Source organism: Pongo abelii, chromosome 13, assembly GCF_028885655.2.
Source record: "Pongo abelii isolate AG06213 chromosome 13, NHGRI_mPonAbe1-v2.0_pri, whole genome shotgun sequence".
NCBI lineage: Eukaryota > Metazoa > Chordata > Mammalia > Primates > Hominidae > Pongo > Pongo abelii.
Window position 1 is genome coordinate 121554840 of NC_071998.2, and position 13490 is coordinate 121568329.

The window sequence follows — 13490 nt, forward strand, 5'->3', positions numbered from 1 at the left end:
CCCTGCTCAGAAGCTAGCCCCATCCAATGTCCGGAGTCTTAAGTCAGTTTGCTCGGCATGTTTTCTTTAATCAACCAAAGTCCTTAGCCTTTTTTTTTTTGCTTGCCATGGACCCGTTTGGCATTCTGGAGAAGCCTACGGACTTCTCAGAATAATGGCTTCAAGTGTATAAAATAAAATCCATAAGATCAAAAAGGAAGCTGATTATTTTAGAAAACAGCTGTCAGAGTATTTTTAAAAAAGAATCTGTGATGTAGCATTCTGTGAGCCACTTTCTTAACGCATTCACTAGGATGTAGTGGTGGGTCCAGCAACCCCTGAAATTATGAGCTGTAATATCTGCAGCAACTGGGGTGTGTTATGAAAATACCTGTGATCCCTACTGTCAACAGATCACAGGTACTGCAGGTCCTGTTGGGGACCATCACCTAGGTTTCCATCAAAGGAAAAGCTACATTTCAGTTACAGGTTAGTGAAAAGAAAGGCTGATTTTTTTTTTTTCTCCAAGTTCACAGACCTGCTGACTTCTAGCCACAGGCCCTAGGTTAAGAAACCCTTTCTTTTTTTTGAGACAGAGTCTCGCCCTGTCACCCAGGCTGGAGTGCAGTGGTGCAATCTCAGCTCACCACAAGCTCCGCCTCCCGGGTTCACACCACTCTCCTGCCTCAGCCTCCTGAGTAGCTGGGACTACAGGTGCCCGCCACCACACCTGGCTATTTTTTTTGTATTTTTAGTAGAGACGGGGTTTCACTGTGTTAGCCAGGATGTTCTCGATCTCCTGACCTTGTAATCCACCCGCCTTGGCCTCCCAAAGTGCTGGGATTACAGGCGTGAGCCACCGTGCCCGGCCAAGAAACCCTTCTTTAAAGAGAACCAAAGGCCAGGCGCAGTGGCTCATACCTGTAATCCCAGCACTTTGGGAGGCCGAGGCGGGTGAATCACCTGAGGTCAGGAGTTCGAGACCAGCCTGGCCAACATGGTGAATTCCTCTCTCTACCAAAAAAAAAAAAAATCCGGGAGGCAGAGGTTGCAGTGAGTGGAGATTGTGCCATTGCACTCCAGCCTGGGCAACAGAGCGAGATGCAGTCTCAAAAAAAAAAAAAAAAATTAGCCAGGTGTGATGACACATGCCTGTAATCCCAGCTACCTGGGAGGCTGAGGCAGGAGAATTGCTTGAACCTGGGAGGTGGAGGTTGCAGTGAGCCAAGATCAAACCACTGCACTCCAGCTGGGCAATAAGAGTGAGACTGTCTCAAAAGAAAAAAAAAAAAGGAACCATAGACACTGGTGCCTACTTGAGGGTGGAGGGTGAGAGGAAGGAGAGGATCGAAACCCACCTCTTATCAGGTACTATGCTTATCACCTGAGTGACAAAATAGTCTGTACAGCAAACCCCCACAACACGGGATTTACCTATATAACAAACCTGCACATGTATCCTTGAGCCTAAAATAAAAGCCTAAAAAAAGGGACTCCAAAAAAATATGGAATCCTTCTTTAAATCAAACTTACTTAAAACTAAAATAACTTAAATGTAAATTTGAAATAATGACGTTAGGGAAATCCAGGTGTTACGTGCCTTCAGCAAAATGACATAAAATGGTCAGGTGTGGTGGCTCACACCTGTCATCCCAGCACTTTGGGAGGCCAAGGCGAGTGGATCACTTGAGCTCAGGAGTTTGAGACCAGCCTGGGCAACATGACGAAACCCCGTCTCTGCAAAAAATACAAAAATTAGCTGGGTGTGGTGGTGTGCACCTGTGGTCCCAGCTACTCGGGAGGCTGAAGTGGGAGGATGGCTGGAGCTTGGGAAGCCAAGGCTGCAGTGATTGCACTCCAGCCTAGGTGACAGAGTGAGACCCTGTCTCAATCAATCAATCAATCAATCAATCATAGAAATTCCTGTAATGCAGGGCTGCTTATTAGATTCTGGCTGGAGACAGCTGTTTGCCCTAAAAGCTTTGAGTCTGAGGCCTGTATTTTCTTAATTAAAAAAGAGAGATTAGCCCATGTTAGAGGAGCAGTAGAGATGTGCTGTCCCTCAGACCCAGCTGGCCTCTTGGTAATGATCAAAAGATTTATCGACAGAGTATGGAGCATGGAATAAGTTTCTCACGGTGTGCGTTCACGTGGCTTAAGGCCAAGGCCACGCACTCCTTACCGTCCCCCTGTCTACACCTCCCTCATTTTGGGAAACAGCACAGACCCTGTAGTCACACTGACTGGGGTGTGAATCTGACTTCCCCGTTTCCCAGCCCTGGGGCCTGGGTAGGTGACAGAGCCTCAGCTTCCTCACTGGTAAAATGGGGATGAGAGCAGCACCCTCCTCTTGGCTTGGCTGTGAGGGTTCCATGCACTGAGGGTCATGCCGTGCTTGGCGTGTGTCGTGTACTCAGCGAGCGATCCCTGAGCGTGGCTGGGGTGTGCTCATCGGTGCTGTTGTCGGCGCTTGCCCTCTCTGGATACCTGAGATCGAGTAGGTGCTCTCTGTAGCCTTTTTCTTGTGGTCCATGGGCTTCCTTGAGAGATGCTCCGGGAAAGGGATTCTGGCCCAAACATCCCCTCCCCGAGAGACCCACTAAAATTCCTCTTTCTGAGCCATGTCCAGCCCCCTGCCAGGTCTCCCAGGGTCCAGTGTGGGCTGCTCCAGGGGCAGTTTAATTGCCCTCCCAAGAGCGACCCCAGAGAACTGCACGAGGCTCTCAGCCTTGTCAATTACTCACATTGATGGGGATTAATAGCATTAACCATGACACGTGTGGAGTTACAGGGCGCTTCCCAGTTGGTCAAGCACAGAGCTGTCGCCCCAGTGCCTGGAGGAAGCCAGGTAATTACCCTCCATCCCCAGGTGAAGAAACATGCCCAGAGAGGTGGGCCACGGCACAAGGCTACCCTGCCATGAGTGCCGAGGTCTGTCTGGTGCTGGCTGCTTGTAGGCCCTGAGCCACGTTGCTCCCTCCTGATCTAACCTTGGAAGGGCTCTCGGGACTGGCCCTGGGCTGGGCTTGTCCAGGGCCCTCTCCTGGGAGGCCCTGCACCCTCAGCCGCCGTTCTCTGCTCACAGAATGCCGACGGGAAGCTGACCCTGCAGGAGTTCCAGGAGGGGTCCAAGGCAGACCCGTCCATTGTGCAGGCGCTGTCCCTCTACGACGGGCTGGTATAGTCCCGAGCTGGAGCTGGGTGAGTGTGGACTCGGGGCCTGGGGTGGGTCTGGGATGGGTCAGGGGTGAAAACCCAGCAGCAGGACACCTAGGGTTGGCAGGTAATTACCTGGGTCTCTAGGGGTGTTGGGGTCAGCCCAGCAGGGACATAGCTGGGAGGAGGCTGGAAGGCGGGCTTTCAAATTGGTCAGAGCTCCTCTGTTTTGATCATTTTTATAGACCCAGATCAGCCTGCGAGTTTGCTTGAACAGAATTTTTCTGGGTGGACCGGGCGCGGTGGCTCACGCCTATAATCCCAGCACTTTGGGAAGCTGAAGCAGGTGGATCACCAGGTCAGGAGTTCAAGACCAGCCTGACCAACATAGTGAAACCCCGTCTCTACTAAAAATACAAAAATCAGGCGGGCATGATGGTGTGCACCTATAATCTCAGCTACTTGGGAGGCTGAGGCAGGAGAATCACTTGAACCCAGGAGGTGGAGGTTGCAGTGAGCCGAGATCGCGCCACTGCACTCCAGCCTGGGCAACAGAGTGAGACTCCATCTCAAAAAAAAAAAAAAAAAAAAAAGAAGAAAAAAAAAAAAAGAAAAGAATTGTCCCAGGTGGAAGACACTTTGAAAATCAGTTCCCAACCAAGGCCAGGGGCCTGGGAGAGCAATTTCTTATCCCCTCTCTGAGCAGCCAGTCGAAGACCTAAGCTCCTAGCTGTCACAGAATGATAGCACGCCTGGCAGAGGCCCCTGTTGCTGGTAGAGAGCTGTCTCCCTTCTTTCCTTCTCCTCTCCTCCCTTCTCCCCTTTTTTCCTGCCTCTTCTTTGTGGAGTGTTCGATGCTATCTGCCGGGAGTGGGTGTGAATAACGTCCAAGGTCTTGTCCAGAGATCAGTGTTCTTGTCTACGTCCTGGTGAACCAGTGGATGCCTGCTGTTGGTGTATATATGTAAGGGTAGAGTTGCTGGGACATAGGATGTGTGTAGTATTTAGCTTTGGTAGTTACTAGAAAACAGTTTCCAAAGTGGTTGTGCTGTTTTGCAGTCCCACTAGTAGTGTATGAGAGTTCCAGTTGCTCCACATCCTCGCCAACACTGGGTATTTTCTGTCTTTTCAAATTTTAGCCATTTTTGTGAGTATGGAGTAATAACTTGTTCTAAGTTTACTTTGCATTTCTCTGATAAGCAGTGATGTTGAATGCCTTGTTATAAGCGTATCACCCATTTTAATGTGCTCGTTTGTGACGTGCTAGGTTAGTTATCCATTGCTACATATTACATTACCACAAACAGCAGCTTAAGAACAAACATTAGGAATTTGGCACAGTTAAGCTGGGTGCCTCTGGCTTAAGGACTCTCAGGAGTATGCAGTTTGGCTGTCGATAGGGTTTGCCCGGGTCTATCCTGGATTTAGCAGTGCAAGTTCCATGTTCTAGGAAACTCCTCAGTCCCGGGAAAATTGGGATACTTGTCAGCCATTGGCCAGGGCTGTGGTGTCATCTGAAGGTTTGGCTGGTGATGACCTGCTTCCAATCTCACTCATGTGGTTTGGCAGCCTTGTTCCCTTGGCATGTAGACACCTGCACAGGGCTGCCTCACAACATGGCTGCTGGCTTCCCTCAGAGCTTTCCAAGAGAGAAGGAAAGAAAGAGAGCCAGGATGAAAGCCACTGTCTTTTTATAGCATAATCTTCGAAGTGACATCCATCACTTTTTCTTTTTCTTTCTTTCCTTTTTTTTTTCTGCAACCGGGTCTCACTCTGTCACCCAGCCACCAGGTCATGGCTCACTGCAGCCTCGACCTCCCAGACTCAAACGAGCCTCCCACCTCAGCCCTCAGCTTTCCAAGTAGCTGGGACTACAGGCATTTGCCACCATATCTGGCTAATTAAAAAAAAAATGGTTTTTTTTGGTAGTGTAGAGACAGAGTCTCACTATGTTGCCCAGGCTGGTCTTGAACTCTTGACCTCAAGTGATCCTCCTACCTCGGCCTCCCAAAGTGCTGAGATTACAGGTGTGAGCCACTGCACCCAGCCATAGATTGGTTTTTGAATGTTAAGTCACCTTGCATTCTTAGAATAAACTCCACTTTGCTGTGATGTGTTATTTTTTTATGTATCATAAAATTTGATTTGTTGGCATTTTGTTTAGGAGGTCTACACTGTTTTTTTGTTTCTTTCTTTTTTTTTTTGAGACAGGGTCTCACTCCATTACCTAGGCTGGAGTGCAGTGACGTGATCTCGGCTCACTGCAGCCTCTGCCTCCTGAGTTCAAACAATTCTCCTGCCTCAGCTTCCCGAGTAGCTGGGACTATAGGCGCCTGCCACCATGGCGCCTGGCTAATTTTTGTATTTTTAGTAAAGATGGGGTTTCACCACGTTGGCTAGGCTGGTCTCGAACTCGTGACCTCAGGTGATCCACCCACCTCAGCCTCCCAAAGTGCTGGAACTACAGGCGTGAGCCACCATGCCTGGCCAGGCCTACACTGTTTTGAAGCGTCTGTTATTATTATTATTATTCTTTTACAAGAAATCCTTTTTCATTGAAGAGACATTGAAAATATGTTTAATGAGAAAACCTCAATTAAAAAGTTTATTTTAAAAAAACTCCTATGTATGACTCAGATATAATCACAGTGAGCATTTTAGTGCCCAGAGTGATTTTAAAAGAATTGAACACTTACAAGACTTAACACTCAGTAAACTGAGTCACACAGAAATATATAATTAAAACCAATTTATAAAGGAACTATCACTGTTATTAATATTTCTTTTTTTGTTTTTCCAAGATGGAGTCTCCCAGGCTGGAGTGCAGTGGTGTGATCTCAGCTCACTGCAACCTCTGCCTCCTGAGTTCAAACAATTGTCATGTCTCAGCCTCCCAAGTAGCTGGGATTACAGGTGCTCGCCACCACTCCCGGCTAATTTTTGTACTTTTAGTAGAAATAGGGTTTCAGCATGTTGGACAGGCTGGTCTCGAACTCCTGACCTTGTGATCCACTCGCCTTGGCCTCTGAAAGTGCTGGGATTACAGGCGTGGGCCACCGCGCCTGGCCAATATTTCCATCATAGAAATGTTTGACGTGTACCTTGACATGTCCCATGGTGAATGCTGATCCATTGTCTAATTTTTCACAGTCCCCTTTTGCAAATCACCATGTCATATTATTTCCATGACAAGCTTGTCAAAGTGACAAGAGCCCTCGCATGATATGATCCCCCTTTCTATTAGCTCTGCTGGGAAATGGCCTTCTTTCTTCTATAGGGCTGTTCCTTGTGCCCACGCTGTAGTAATTATATCCAATTTGTGTTCTATCATTTTAATGATTTATTTGCCTCCTCAGGTTCCTGATAGCTCATAATTCCTAGATCACTTGCAGTTATGTAAGTCATTGACTTATTCAGAAACTGAGATGAGGCTTATTTTCCACATCATTAAATGTTGAGCCATCATTTTTCATAGCTGCATAATGCTCCATCACATGGCTGGGCCATAATTTAACCAGTTCCACAGTGTTGGGCACTCAGGTTGTTGGGAATTTGGGGAAGGGATTAAAAAATTATCTATTATGGGCCAGGCATGGTGTCTCATGCCTGTAACCCCAGCACTTTGGGAGGCTGAGGCAAGTGGATCACTTGAGGTTAGGAGTTCAAGACCAGCCTGGGCAACGTGGTGAAACCCCATCTCTACAAAAAATACAAAAATCAGCCAGGTGTGGTGGTGGGCACCTGTAATCCCAGCTATTTGGGAGGCTGAGGCAGGAGAATCGCTTGAACCTGGGAGGTGGAGGTTGCAGTGAGCCAAAATCACTCCACTGCACTCCAGCCTGGGTAACAGAGTGAGACTCCATCTGAAAAACAAAACAAAACAAATTATCTATTATGGAAACATTCATACACAGTGGTAGAGAGAATAGTGTAATGCTGGCTGGGTGCATGTGGTCACTCACACCTATCATCCCAGTGCTTTAGGAGGCCGAAGTGGGAGGACTGCTTTAGGCCAGAAGTTCGAGTCCAGCCTAGGCAACACAGAGAGACTCTGTCTCTACAAAAAATACAAAAGTTAGCCAGGTGTGGTGGCACATGCCTGTAGTCCCAGCTACTCAGGAAGCTGAGGCAGGAGGATCCCTTGAGCCCAGGAGTTAAAGGCTACAGTGAACTAGGATTGTACCACTACACTCCTGCCTAGGTGACAGTGTAAGACTCTGTCTCTTTAAAAAAAAAAAAAAAAAAAGTGTAATGTTTTGTACTCATCACTCAGCTTCCGAATCCCCAGTTCCCTGCCAATCTTGTACCATCTGTGCCCTCCCCCTCCCACCCCCACTCTTGTGATTTTGAAGCAAATTCAAGACATCATCATACTTAATCCATTTCAAAATGTATTTCTGAAAGATAAAGATTCTTTAAAAAATTCATAAAGCAAAAACAATCAATAATTCCTTAATATCCTCTGATCTCTAGTTGCTATTCTAGTTTCCTGTTATCTTACCGTGTTTTTTTTTTTTTTAACTTTGTTTACTGAAATCAGAATCAGAATAAAATCTACCCATTGTAATTGGTTGATAGGTCTCTTAAATTTATTAGGCCATGTGCAGTGGCTGACGCCTGTAATCCCAGCACTTTGGGAGGTCGAGGTGTGTGGATCACTTGAGCCAAAGAGTTCAAGACCAGCCTGGGCAACATGGTGAAACCCTGTCTCTACCAAAAATACAAAAATTAGCTGGGTGTGGTGGCGGGTGCCTGTAGTCCCACTTACTTGGGGGTGCTGAGGCAGGAGGATTGCTTGAACCAGGGAGGTTGAGGCTGCAGTAAGCTGAGACTGCACCACTGCACTCCAGCCTGGGTGATAAAGTGAGATTTTATCTCAAAAAAAAAAAAACTTTTTAATTCTGTTTATTTTTTATGTATTTATTTTTTTGAGGTAGAGTCTCACTCTTTTTGCCCAGGCTGGAGTGCAATGGTGTGATCTTGGCTCACTGCAACCTCTGCCTCCCGGATTCAAGCGATTCTCCTGCCTCAGTCTCCTGAGTAGCTGGGATTACAGGCATGCACCACCACACCCAGCTAATTTTTGTATTTTTAGTAGAGACGGGGTTTCACCATGTTGGCCCGGCTAGTCTCGAACTCTTGAACTCAGGTGATCTGCCTACCTTGGCTTCCCAAAGGGTTGGGATTACAGACGTGAGCCACCTCACCTGGCCTGAGTACCGATTTCTGGTTCTTTGGGTGTATACCTAGGAGTGGAGTTGCTGGGTCATATGGTTAACTCTATGTTTAACTTTTTGAGGAACCACCAAACTGATCTCCAAACTAGTGACAGCATTTTGCATTCCCACCAGCAATGGACAGAGGTTCCAGTTTCCCACATCCTTGCCAATGCTTGTTATTTTCCATGAAAAAAAAAAAAAGGTAGCCATCCTAGTGGGTGTGAAGTGGTTGCATCACTGTGGTTTGTTGTTGTTGTTGTTGTTGTTTTTGTTTTTTGAGACAGGGTCCCACTCTGTCTCCCAGGCTGGAGTGCAGTGATGCAATCTCGGCTCACTGCAACCTCTGTCTCCCAGGTTCAAGTCATTCTCCTGCCTGAGCCTCCCAAGCAGCTGGAATTATAGGTGTGTGCCACCACGCCCGGCTGATTTTTGTATTTTTGGTAGAGACCGGGTTTCACTGTGTTGGCCAAGCTGGTCTTGAACTCCTGGCCTCAAGTGATCCTCCTGCCTCGGCCTCCCAAAGTGCTAGATTTACAGGTTTGACCCACCACTCCTGGCCGTCTCCGTGGCTTTGATATGTGTTTCCCTAATGACTAGGGATGTTGGGCATCTTTTCATGTGTTTATTGACTGTTCAATGTGTTGTTTTTAACGGTTTGTAGACTGTTTTATCCTGTGGGTGTGTCCTAATATATCCCACCACTCCCCTGATACTGGACACTTAGATTGTTTTCTCTGCTTCCATTTTTGTTTTCTGTTTTCTGCTATTACAGATGATGCAGTGGTAAACATTTATTTATTAAGGATAAATATAGGCTGGGCACGGTGGCTCACGCCTATAATCCCAGCACTTTGGGAGGCCGAGGCGGGTCTATCATGAGGTCAGGAGTTCGAGACCAGCCTGGCCAAGATGGTGAAACCCTGTCTCTACTAAAAAATACAAAAAAAATTAGTCAGGCGTGGTGGCGGGCGCCTGTAATCCCAGCTACTTGGGAGGCTGAGGCAGGAGAATCGCTTGAACCCAAGAGGTGGAGGTTGCAGTGAGCCGAGATTGTGCCACTGCACTGCAGCCCAGGTGACAGAGCAAGACTCCAACTCAAAAAAAAAAAAAAAGAACCCGAAGGGTGCCTCAGAGGTTATGCACATTTTTAGAACTTCTGACATAGAATGCCACCTTGACTTCTATCGACCTTCCTGCCAGCTCTCTGTGTCTATCCTCTGTGGCCACACCTTAACCCCTATCCCCTGTGGCTGGATCTTAACCCATCTTGCCTCCTTGTGTCTTCCAGATGCCTGGGAACCACTCACCTCCTTCTGCGCCATGAGGCCACCTCAGCCCTGACACCAACCCCGTGCGTCCACCCAGCCTTCTTCCGCATCCACACACAGCCGGCTGCCCTTGACCCGGGAGGCCCCGGCTCTCCTCTCTCCTGTCCTGCACCCATCCCCCGCCTGAAGCCACCGGCTCCAATTGCCAGCAACCTCTGCTTGTCCGGAAAACAACAACACGAAACGGAAAAGGCTACAGCCCTCTGCAAAACCAAGGACTTGGCTGCCTCGCAGGCAGCCTCCGTTCCTCCTGCTCTCTTGCGCGTGTGCTTTTGTTTTTTATTTTGAACAGACGTTTTAAAAGAAAAAAAACAACTACCTTCTGTCCTAGAAGACACAGACTGACAGATGGGGCGAAGGCCTGGGGACCTCAGAGAACTCTGCCTTGCCCTCGTCCCTCGTCCTTCGGCAGCCGGAGAGGCTGTGGGTGGGCCGAGGGTGTCTAGGGGTTCTGCCTGGTCAACGTTATTTGTCGTCCCATCTTTTAGCAGCAAAACCACCTGCGTGGCTAGGATGATTTAATTATGAGGATGATGATTTTTTTTTGTGATAACAGTATTGTGCTTTTTGTGGGGAAAGTGAGGGTTTTTTTTTATATACATATATAATTGATATCTTTAATTTATTGGTTGTTAACTGTTGCTGCTGCCTGGTGTGCCCTCAGCTCCCAGGGCTGCGGGCCCACCGTTTACATGTGCACGCCCTGATCCACCTGCCCACGCTGACTTGGGAGGATGGTGGCCTGCAGCGGCCAAGAAGCCAAAAAAATTTTTTTTTTTTTTTTTTTTTTCAGATACTGTGCTTGATTTTTGGAGAGGGGAGAGGTGGAAATTCCTAAATGGCTAATACACTGTTCCCTCCAGCCCGAATGCCTCCTGCCAAACCCCTTTTCCTTGCTGCCTCTGTCCCCGCATCCTTGTTCTCCTCTGGGTCCGTAACATTTTTTCCGAGGATGAACAGGGGACATCTTTAGGTTTCCCAACTCTTGCTTTGGTGTTTGCCGCAGCATGGAAAACAGAGCGCCTAAGGCTGGGAGCCAGAAGAAGGGGCATTGGGTACCCAGGCAGAGTCAGGAGAGGTGGTCTTCGAAGTAAGTTAGCAGAAATCAAGGGGACCTCCGCCTCCTTGGGCTGGGGAGGGGATTTCAAGATAGTTCATGACTCTCTCCCGCTCTGCCTTCCTGCCTTCCTATCTGCTTTTTCCAGTAAACCGCATGGTGTCCCTCCCTGGCCCTCTCTTGGCTCAAAGGCTGGGAGGGAGGGAAGGAGAGAAGAGTTCCAGGCAATCCCGTCAAGGTAGTCCCTACACCTGGGGCTGTGGCCCACACGTCTTCACGGAGGCTTCCAGCTGTGCCTGCCACTGAGGCAGGCGTGGCCCCAGGACCATCACCAGGAATGTGAGACCACCCTGGACCAGAGGTAGGAGCCCGAGGTCCGGCCCTTGCTCTTTGATTGTGGGCAGCCTCCTGCCCTCTCTGGGTCTCAGTTGCCCCATCTGCAGAGCGAGAAGGCCCGGGCGGGTTGGTCTTGTAGGCCCTTTTCCATGCTGACATCATGTAATTCTAGGCCTGGGGTTCAGTTTCCTGCGGCTGGTGATTCTGTGGTTAAGTTTGCTTGGCCCCAGCAGCCCAAGGGACTGTCTAATGAGTCACAGCACAGCCCCTATTGCGTGGCTGCTGGTGTGTGGGGTCAGTTCCAGCAGATGAATGTGTCATGTGGCACACCTTGTCCCTTCCCGCAGCATTTCCTGGTCCCCCCCCAGACCGTTGAGCTCCCTTTGGGACCCAGAAGGAGTCCTTGCCCAGGGAAGGCTTGAGGTGAGAAGCCGCTTCCCAGACTGTCAGGGCCAGGCCTGGGTCTAGAATTCTTGCTGCTGCTTTGCAGAGTCAACAGCCCATCATCCCATGTTTTAGAGGGGACACTTTGGTCCTCGGTTCCCACCCTCAGCAAGCAGGCCTCCAGCCCAAGGAAGGCCTCCGCTGGAGTGACGTTGCCGTGTGGGGCTGCCTGGCTGTTCCCCTTGGCTGGAGCATTCAGCCAACCCCAGCATCCCCGCTGAAGCATTCATTGGCAGCCACCTAGGACTGCACGCTGGTCCCACTGTAACCCCCCTCCCCCACCAACATCCTGCAGGGATGGGGTCAGTGGTTCCACCTTCACAGGCCACTTTGAGGGGCGGATTCTTTGAGGCCCCTGCCAGTCGGCTCCCTGCTCAGCTGCTGGCCCGGGCTACCTGGGACTCAGCACCAATGGCTGAAGTTTCTCAGCCAGGCTCTGACCTGGGGTCTGAGGCAGGGGACGAACATGGTGACTTGGGGCTGAGAGGATGAGGGAGGTCTTTCCCAGGTCAAATTACTTTTCTTTGGCCTCTGCCTGAGGCTCGATTTGCCTCTTTGGTCCAATGGGACTGACACTGTTGTACAACCTGACCTGTGGCTGAGGGTGTCTGGGCTTAAGCATGTGGACCCCTTTGGTGTGTCCGGCCTTCCTCCATCGTCCTGCCCTTTGGCCTTTTGGTTTGAAGCCACAGGTGTGGCTTCTGGCCTTAGCAGACGGTATCCTTGCGGACCGCAGCCCAGCATGCCCGTGGGCCCACACCCCGAGACAGCCCAGAGCTGCCGGAAGGGCTGCCCTTCCCGGCCCTGGCGGGGTGCTGGACACTGGCCATTTTCACTAGAGTTTGCCTGGCAGGGAGCGATCTCTGCCCCCTCCTCTCCCCAGGCCTCTGGCTGCAGTGATGCCGCAGAATCCTGAGCCAGGTGCCTCCTGAGCAGCCCGTGCGCCTCTCCACAGCGGCGTTTGCCACCCAATGCGGCTCCCTTCAGATGCTCTGATGCAGAGGGCACGCCCATAGTCCCTCTGCAGAGCCTCACACTGGGGCCAGGGCAGGCACCAGCCCCAGGCGGCCAGTCAGCCACGGCCTGTCCTCTTCCTCGTAGCGTCTGCTCCTCACCTTGTGTTGATGGTGACTTAGGAGAATGTTCCGATTTTCCATGATCTAAGCAGGCCACATTTAAAATAACATCAAGGCAAGTGTACGTGTCATCCTCTGTACTGACATGTCTTCCCCTGAAATGCTTTTCAGTTTGACAGCCCGTTTCCTAGACAAGTGCACCTGGGGTTTCAGGAACTTTGTCTCTTTTTGGAGGGGGTTGGTGGGGAGGTCGGGATGCCTGGGATCCCTTCCTGGAGAGGCAGCCTGTCTCTGGAAAAAGCCTCCATTGCCCATCCGCCAGGCGGAAAGTCACCCTGTTCCCAGCGCGGTTTCAGCATTTAATTTTAAGGGAGCCAAGGAAGCGCGGCGCGCCCCCTGGTGGTGGTAAGCCGCCAACGCACCTGGGGGCTGCAACCCCACCGGACGGGTGGTCCGGAGGGAGGCTGGAGCGGGCAGGCGAGGAGGGGGCTGTGAGTCTTCAGAGGCCCTGGGCCACCATATTTCTGGCAGCGTTTCCCAGACACCCCTCTGCTAGGCCATCCCTGGATAGCAAGTGAATTAACTTAAGGGCACTGTGATGGGAAGCCTTGCCCCCCTCTTTTTTTTTTTTAAATATCTGCGGAATAAACCCAATGGTTAATTTTTGAATGAATAAAAGGCTTTTGTTGAATAAACAGCTGGTCCCATCTTCTGTCTTGGCATCTTAGCATCCAGGCTTAGGCTCTGCCCTTCTCCAGGATGGGGTAGCCCCGAGTCGCCTTCCCCAGCCCACACATTCCCTGTTGTCCCTGTTTCTGCAGTGGCCCCCGGCCCCAGGGAGGCCTACCTCACTCCCAGCCTGACTTGGTGGCTGGCTTCCTCCAGGACTTCGCGC

The 13490-nt window shown here is 50.1% G+C and overlaps 1 protein-coding gene across 3 annotated transcripts in view; it reads left to right on the plus strand.

Annotated features, from left to right (window-relative positions):
• NCS1 (neuronal calcium sensor 1) overlaps positions 1–13290 on the plus strand; it is a 65263-nt gene extending 51973 nt beyond the window's left edge. Inside the window, 2 exon segments of one of the 3 annotated variants that reach the window (NM_001131862.1) lie at positions 3065–3180; positions 9643–13286. In NM_001131862.1, the coding sequence (NP_001125334.1) occupies positions 3065–3163 (99 nt within the window). In that variant the 3' untranslated portion in view covers positions 3164–3180; positions 9643–13286. 3 annotated transcript variants of the gene reach the window in all.
• Positions 13291–13490: the final 200 nt, after the last annotated feature.